This window comes from Rutilus rutilus, assembly GCF_951802725.1.
Source record: "Rutilus rutilus genome assembly, chromosome: 8".
Lineage (NCBI taxonomy): Eukaryota > Metazoa > Chordata > Actinopteri > Cypriniformes > Leuciscidae > Rutilus > Rutilus rutilus.
The window spans coordinates 14,156,106-14,165,406 of NC_140222.1; the positions used below are offsets into that span (position 1 = coordinate 14,156,106).

At 37.6% G+C, this 9,301-nt stretch overlaps 1 protein-coding gene across 1 annotated transcript; it reads left to right on the forward strand.

Annotated features, from left to right (window-relative positions):
• The first annotated feature begins 6,244 nt into the window (after window positions 1–6,244).
• On the forward strand, window positions 6,245–9,090 carry LOC311295177 (CD48 antigen-like). The gene is made up of 5 exons (XM_084416418.1): window positions 6,245–6,388; window positions 6,888–7,223; window positions 7,380–7,882; window positions 8,032–8,111; window positions 8,584–9,090. The coding sequence occupies exons 1-3, from the start codon at window positions 6,340–6,342 to the stop codon at window positions 7,790–7,792; spliced, it is 798 nt and encodes a 265-aa protein (XP_084272544.1). The 5' UTR covers window positions 6,245–6,339; the 3' UTR covers window positions 7,793–7,882; window positions 8,032–8,111; window positions 8,584–9,090.
• The last annotated feature ends 211 nt before the right edge of the window (window positions 9,091–9,301 follow it).

Genomic DNA, 9,301 nt, shown 5'->3' on the forward strand with positions numbered 1-9,301 from the left:
CAGGAACCACACATGGAGATTTCAAAGATCGGGACGAGGGTGCCATAGGGTGCCCCATCCCTGAGAAAGCAGGTTCTTTCTCAGAGGAATTGGCCAGGGAGGTGCTGTCGCGAGGAGTACTAGTTCTTGGAACCAGGTGCGGTTGTGCCAATACGGGGCAACCAAAATTACCTGCTCCTCGTCCTCCCTGATCTTGCGCAAAGTCTGAGCAAGAAGGCTCACTGGGGGAAACGCATACTTGCAGAGGCCCCGCGGCCAGCTGTGCGCCAGTGCATCCGTGCCGAGCGTGCCCTCGGTCAGAGAATAAAACAGGTCGCAGTGGGACGAGTCGTGGGAGGCAAACAGATCTACCTGTGCGTCCCCGAACTGATCCCAAATCAGCTGAACCGACTGGGGATGGAGTCTCCATTCTCCAGCGAGAGGCCGAAACCGAGACAGATCGGCTGCACGGTTCAGGTCTCCCGGGATATAAATGGCTCGAAGCGACCTCAGATGCTTCTGACAACATATGAGGAGGTGGCGGGCGAGTTGCGACATACGACGGGAGCGCAGACCACCTTGTCGGTTGATGTAAGCTACTGTGACGGTATTGTCTGATCGGACTCATACGTGCTGACCCCTGAGCAATGCACAGAAGCGGTGCAGGGCGAGACGTACAGCCTGCAACTCGAGGCAATTGACATGCCAAAGGCACTGGGGTCTTGTCCAGGAGCCCGCGGCAGCATGTCCATTGCACATGGCGCCCCAGCCTATTGTGGAGGCATCTGTTGATAAAACAACATGCCAGGAAACTCGTTCTATGGGCACTCCAGCCCATAGAAAACTGAGGTTCGTCCACGGGGTGAAGGTCTGACGGCAGGTCGAAGTCACTGGGACTCGGAGCGTGCCGTGTTGCCATGCCCACCTCAGGACTTATACTGGTATGCCTCATTTGCATATGTAAACATGACATTTCAGAAAACTTGTAATATAAAAAATGTCTGTCTCTATGTAAGTGAAAAACTGGAAAGGTTTTATGGTGATATCTATAACTTAAAAATTTTACCCTATCCACCTGCAGTGTTTCGGCTGTGAATAATGCACCTATTGTTTCAATAACAATTACAAGAAAATGGGACCCTTATTTCAATGTTATGCGGTGGATCCTTATTCAGGAGACATTGAACTTTCTAAAAATGTGGTATAACAACTTTTCCTCAAAAATGCCTACAGGGTTACACAATCTTGAAGATTCGGACCTGACTATTGCAATGGCACGAGGACACGCAGTCGTTCAAACATTTCATTTCGACCCAGAATCGGATCCAGATGGAGAAGCAACGGATGAAGAAGTTGCAACTCAGCGGCACCAGCAGGACGTTTCCGAATGGTTAGTTTAAAATATTATGGATACGGTACTTTAGTGAATAACAATAATACTTAAAATTAGATCTATGAAACGACAAAATGATATTACATAATTTATTTGTTTACATAATTTATATTTCATATAATATATATATATATATATAATGGGGGAAAAACTGTTTATTGTGCCTAGATGTTCTAGTACAGAGATCTGTAACGTCTGTAATTTATCTTATTACAATTACATCAAGCTCTGCGATCTTGAAATGCTGATATCGCGCGCACCATAACCAACAGGAAAACGGTTATCCAAATAACAAAGAAGTGTACAACACTCGCGTTACAGTGTGTGTGTATTCACACACATACTTGATGCTGTCTACCTTTACATTAGCGCAAGTAACTGCATAGCTAATGTGACAGCCACATTCTACATGTAACAAGCTAGGTAACCATAAACAGTAAAGCAACACACTTATAGTTGACTTGCTTGTCCGAGGTGTGTAGCTGAGCCAAAGAGAGTTGGTACTGATCCAGACTTTAGTTTCAGACGTTCAGCAAGCCCAGCTCTGTATTGACCCAAGTTGAGGAAACAGTCGTCTGTGAAATGTTTGCCGCAGACATGCAAAACTTTGGGAAGTTGTGTCTGCGCATTTCCAGAGAAAATTAAATTAATCCACTGGTTCTTCTGGGGCTTGGATGAAGGAACTAAAAAAAGGCTTCGGTGTTCATTTGTACATACAATTATTAAGCAATTATTCGCTCGCTCAAAAGCCATGATATCTCTCGTGGACAAACTAAAATCGCACGCGCGCGTTCCTACTTCATAGCAAATTTTCTCATGGTCGGGAAATATTCTCTGGGCGGGCAAAGCAGAGAAAGGGGAGGTAACATTTCTCCTTATGACGTCATAAGGAGGAGATTCAAGATCAGCCTGATTGAGCTTCCATTTTCTCAAAGGCAGAGAAAGACAGCAAAAGCTCGATTTACACCGATAAAAATTTCTAGAAACTTGGGGACTATATACAGGCTAGGGGAACTCATATTAATGTTAAAAAACCTCAGAAGGTGAAAATTTCATGTCATGGGACCTTTAAGTAATCCCTTAAAAAGCGTTAAGTGTTGCACAAAACCCCTTAACGGTCATTTCCCCAAGTATAACTTAAGGTTTGGAAATCGTAACCTTAAGAGTAACGTGGACAAAAATAAGACGACATGGCTGAATTTATGGAACCAGCTGAAGATCATTATGTGCCAAGAAGAATTTTTAGGGATAGGGAGAACCCTTAGGACCAGCTTAGCGATGAAAAAGAATACCGATTTGATCGATGCGCAATATTTGACATCGCTAACAAACTAGACGGCGACCTTGACCTTGTCACACATCGCAACCACTCTTTATCTGCAGTGTTACAACTGCTTATAGCGCTGCGTTTTTTTGCAACTGGGAGTTTTCAGACGGTTTTCCACAGTGTTTGGTGTTTTAAGCCCCCAATGGCGCCTTCCAGGCAGCGAGGGGATGGGTAGGTTTAAGGTTGAGGGTAGGGTTAGCTGCCTCTAAGGAGCCATTGGGGGCTTAAAACACCATCAAGCGTTTTCCACGTGCATAAATCGTCTGTCAGCAGAGTGGTTCACCGGGTTGTGGCGGGGGCTCTTTCCCGTCATTTAAATGCAACGGTCAAGTTCCGCAGTTACATTAGGATTTAGTTTGCTAAAAAAGTGCACAGCCAATGTGAGTGATTCCTTCAGAGTGAACACGGTGAATCTGACTGCAGTAGATGTGAAAGATATTAATAAAAATGAAGTTAATTCAGCCAGCGCTCATACTTGTATTTATTTCCTGTCGAGTTCACGCGCGTGATCATAGGTAACTAACTAACTGCGTGAACTTGACAATCGACTACTGTGGACTTCGACCGAAAACAGGAAATAAATACAGGTATGAGCGCTGGCTGAATTATTATCATTTTTATTCATATCTTTCACATCTACTGCAGTCAGATTCACCGCGTTCACTCTGAAGGAATCACTCACATTGGCTGTGCACTTGTAATGACACATCAAGGATGTTAAGAGGCTAAAAGCAGGTTTAAAACTTGCCCCATTTAAGTCAACAGGGTGCAAATTTTAAAAAGAGGATAACACGGTGTAGGCAACACCGATTTTTGTCGTTGTTTTCTGTACTGACAGCACTCCAAATGTACAAAAAAATTAGCTCAATGTTAAAATTGACCGGAGTTCTCCTTTAAGAAAGTGCTGATTATTCTAAGGGATTGCACTAAAGTATCAAGTCCTATACGCTCAACACACAGTTGAATGGCTAGTTGGTTTGAGTAAAGGTCAAAAGTTGAGGTCCTTTGATCTGTTTGATACTTGATATTTTTCTGGATTAATCATTAGTTGTATGATATTGATATGATATTGAACTGATTAATGGCTCCATCTGGTGTGTCTTTGAAGAACAGCATCATCACTGTGAACTCAACAGGAAATAATATTATAGTGATGATATCTGTGACCAATCAAGATGTGCGTCCAACATTTCCCCAACATCACTCTTCACTCGCACACAGCATACACATTGAAAATTCATTAAAAAAAAAATAAAAAAAAAACTTTCATGCAGCTGGTGCTCAAATTGAAATCTAAATGAATGATGACTTTGTTAATACAAATAAACAACCCAATTAGTTTGATTTATGTGTAAATGTCTCTCTAAATATGACAAACGTAATTGTTTAAGAACTTTGTGTGTGGTGAAAATGAATGCTATAAAATTGGCAGTGTTAAGTTTATTTCTTTACGTTTGAAAGCCCTAATAATAACAAATATTGTGAAGAACCATCTTTGTAAGATTGAATTTTGCAGGTTTTAATGGATCTATTATTGTTCAAACAGCTGAGACTTGTTCAGAAGAGATCATTTATGCTGAGACAACATTCAACAAAAGAAACGCACAGGAACCGGTGAGACAATACATTGTTATTGAGTATTTTTATCATTTCAGATGTAGATAAGTGTGCGTTTGTTTCTTCTGTATAATATGGAAGCCCATTTCCACCACAAAAGATAAACAGGTCTGTTAATTTATAATAATAAAAAAATATATAATAATTATGACAGTCTAAGTCAAAATGCTGATAATAAAAATTCAATTATGACTTAAAAGTTGAAAATATCACATACAAAGTTTTGAAATTGTGACTTTTTGTCGAAATAACAGTATGACAGACTAATAGACTTAGTATGCCATCATTTTGTTACGACCCTCCTTTGGTTCTTAACAGTCTAGGGGTTGAGAAGGGGAACATTAAACCAGTTCGGACCCCTGTCACCAATAATCACTGAATGGGTGAGAATAACGAGAGACACAAGACAAAAAGTCGAATTAACTTAATTTAATAAACGTAAAGGGATAACTATTTTACATATGAATAAATAAAATCAATATTTACACAAAGATAAATAAACCAACGACAAAAAGAAAACTAAACACACCGGCAAATTTGTGCCAAATAAAAGACAATCAAAAAGGAACTTACTAAACCATTTCAATCTAACCATAAACTAAACTACACTTTGAAGTACGATTTTGAATACATTTTTACAAGGAAATACTAATTCTGTCATTTCTAATTTATATTTATCTAAGTTATATGCTGATTATTAATTATTATTTGTGGCATTTACTAGCAATTTCTGAGTGAAATTTTGTTTCAAAGACAGTTTCGGCAAAGACAGCATTAATCTGATTGATTATTGGATTGCTATCAAAATACTAAAGTGTATTTTAACATTCCTTAAAGAAAAATGCAGTGAATGACTAAATTACACTTACTAACGACAGAAACACTGAAGCTCTTTATGATTCTGCTGTTCATCTGTTTATAGAGTCCAGAGTCTGTGTTTCTGGTGTTTGTGATGGTCAGAGATCCAGTCTGAGAATGTAAAAATGTGTTTTTATGCAGTGTTTTTTTTACTAATGTGACATAAAAGTAGATTTTTTTTTTAAACAAAAAAAGAATAACTTTAACAAGCTAAGCTATTGAATGGCAGTGTTATATGATCATGGTGTATTTATTGCGTTTCTCGCTCAGTTTCTCAACATGTTCAACATGTTTTGTGTGATTTAAAAGCATGACAGGAAGAAGCTCTTCACCTTCAAACTAAACACACAAACTCTGAACGGCCATTTTCTCACCTAAGATGTTTGTCCACTAACAGATCAAACCACATTTCTGAAGAAACCCGACCGCAGCAGTTTCAGTTTGACTCAGAAGATGAACGTCAGTAAAACTGTGAGATCAGACACGCTTTTAACTCTACCTATATATACTAAAATTGAGAACAGAATAAATAAAAAAAACAATTTTAAAATCCCTAGACTTAGTCTTTATTTTACCATGAAAAGTAATTCATCCAATATTCAGACAATATTCTTCTATTTTTACATTTAACACAGTCAGGCAAGTAATTGTGTGCAATTTGAATGAATCATTAAAATCTATTAAAATAATTATTAAATTAAAGTTGGAATAACTTGACGAGGAGCTGCTCATAATGAGTAACAGTAAATAACATTAATGAGATTCACTCACAGTAACTACATCATTCATTCCTGCCACAGTGCATGCTGGGAACTCGACTAGCAGCAAGGATTTTTAAAATCTGTTTTAATCTTCTGTAAATGTAAATTGGGCATAGGAACATAGTTTACATATGTGTGTGTGTGTGTGTGTCTTTGTGTGTGTGTGTCTATTAGGAGGGTCAGACTCTGTCGAGGGAGGTCTTGCTCACATTACTTCTGTTGTGTTTGTGTATGTGTGTGTGTGTGTGTGTGTGTGTGTGTGTGTGTGTGTGTGTGTGTGTGTGTGTGTGTGTGTGTGTGTGTGTGTACATTAGTAGGGTCAGACTCTGTCGAGGGAGGTCTTGCTCACATTACTTCTGTTGTGTTTGTTGAGATCAGTTGTGCTAGTGTTATTACATCAGAAAATGTTTCACATGTTTGTTTTGTTCTGTTTGTGTTTCTGCCGTCTGATCGGTAAGTTATGAACATATTTGTGACGTTTATTCACATATCAGAGTAATAAACTCCTGCGGCGGTTCAAATTTGATTATTTTCATCCACTGTGATCAAATCTCTGATGTTTTCGGTATTTTAGTTTCAATGATTACAAATGTAAATCCTACCAATAAATTTCTTAATTTTAAATACTGAAGAAATACTTCTGCTATAATCATAAACAACTACAAAAGTCATGGAAATTCAGTAATAAAATATGTGTTGAACATTATATCCAGAATATTTAAACTTCTACTTTCAAGCTGTATTTAATTTATCATATAATTTTTATTTGATTCTTCAGCAGATCATTTAAAACACATTACAAGACGAAATTATTGATTCTCTCGAGTCTGCCTGTTCATATGTGACTTTTCATTTAGTTTGTAGTCTCTGCTGATGTTAAAGGTTACAAACTGATCTCAGACTTTCTAAACCAACATGAGCATTAATCTGAAAACCTGTTCATGTTCATCAGGAGTGTTTGCTGCCGAAACAAATGAAATACAGTCTGTGTCAGTGATGGAGGGAGATTCTGTCACTCTAAACACTGATGTTACTGAAATACACGAAGAATACAACAACATAGCGTGGAAATATGGAGCTGAAAAGTATTTTATAGCTGAAATCAGTAGAAAATATGGGATCTTAACATATAACGGCACTGATGGGAGATTCAGAGACAGACTGAAGCTGGACGATCAAACTGGATCTCTGACCATCACAAACACCAGAACTGAACATACTGGAGTTTATCAACTAGAGATAATAGGAGCGACACTGACAACAAAAACATTCAGTGTTTCTGTCTATGGTGAGTCGAGATGTAATTCCTCCTGTGCTTCTTGTTTTATTAGATATTTACATATTGAAATGTTTAATTATGTTATAGTTTAAGTTCAACACAATGAACTAAAAATAACACTTTAGATTTATCCATATTTCTGTTTATTAATCTCATCTTTCTCAGCTCGTCTGCCTGTTCCTGTCATCATCCGTAACTCTTCACAATGTTCTTCATCATCATCATCATCTTCATCATCATCGTCATGCTCACTGGTGTGTTCATCAGTGTTGAATGTGTGTGATGCGACTCTCTCCTGGTACGCAGGAATCAGTGTATTGTCCAGCATCAGTGTGTGTGATCTCAGCATCAGTCTCTCTCTACCTCTGGAGGTGGAATATCAGGATAAAAACACCTACAGCTGTGTGCTGAACAATCCCATCAGCAACCAGACCACACATCTGGACATCAACACACTCTGTCACACATGTGCAGGTACCACAGCACTGATGATATATGTGTGTATATACAGATTCACTCACACTAATGACTGTCTCTCTTTTCCTCTCCTTCAGTTCCTCCAGTCTCAGTGTCTCTGATAGTGTTGATCTCTGCTGGATCTCTGATGATTGTTGCTGGATTCGGGATCTTCTGGATCTGCTGGAAACACAGAAAAACTGACCCAAAATGCAAGTGTTTCCTGCTGCTTTTAACAAGCATTATAACAAATAACAATAATAACAATTATAATTAAAGTAGACTCTTACAGCCATAAAAAACACATTGTAAAAATCATTTGAGTTTTGTAGTTTTTAATCTCTTCCTGTTGTTCAAACAGTTCAGATTCGTGAAGATGAGAAAACTTATGTTGTTATGTTACTTCATCCATCGTTCTATGAAAGAAACGCACAAACATCGGTAAGATCATTTTTACATTTTAAAGCAACTGAGAAACACTAAAAGATTGGAAGATATTTTAATATTATAATAAATAAATAAAATGTTCTAAAAGTGTTGCAGAAAAATAATAATAAAATACAACTGTATAAGAACTGTGCAAAGAACAATAAAAAACATTAACTTTTAAAGGGAGGAAGAAACTCAAACTCTTCTGTATTTAGACACAAATTCATTCATGAAACTCATGTCACACTTGTGTTTGGTATTTTGGCATTCACAAAATTGTCAATTTTCCCATTCATCTTGTGTTATGGTTATGATTTAACACAGTTAGGCCTGCGCTGTGTTTCCCAAAGCATTGTAAGAGTATGTTTATCATAGAGACCATTGGTGGCAATTGTTCTACGATATTTGATCATTTAAAAAAAAATTTTTTATTATTATTATTATTTAAAATATCTTATTATATCTTGTGTGATGTGTTTCACAGAGAGCTGAAGAGGAGAGTATTGTGGAGTATGTGTCTGTCAGCGTGAGAAGATGATTCATTTTCAGCAGGATTGAGTCTTTCCCTCTAGTTTTCCTTTGAGAATAATCAGAAAATCCCAGCGGACAAACAGCCGGATCATTCTGACGGGTTTGAAGTGAGATATTCAGAGATTGATGAAATGATCTCCTAAAACTTCAGGACACTTTGCATTGTAACACAAGGACTTATTATGTAAATTGTATGGCCTCTGAAGCATTTTCATATTTGACTCAAAATACTCAAAAGAAGTGAAAGAGAGCCCTGGAAACCTTAAATGGTGATCTGAAATCAAACTGTGATATCACTGTGAAATATGAAATGATTAGGCCTATTGATATTCAAGGGAATCCACATATTCATGACCTTATACTCATGCTTTGATATGCTTGTGTTACTGTAGTTTCAATAGTTATTTCCAGCAAGAGGAGACAAAGCTTCATATATAGCACACTATTTAGTATTTTTATAAAGATTATATCCTGTTTTTGTCTGTCAGTCTCATTTTAAGAATAAATCCAATGTCTGACTCGCTGTTGTATTATTTATGGCATCATGCAGATGATTAGTGGTTGTAGTTTTCATCAGTGAGAAACACTGTTAAACAATTTTATTTCTTCTGTATTATAACAGCGCTGTTATCCAAGGCAAAACACATTAACTACACATTCTGTCATTTAAT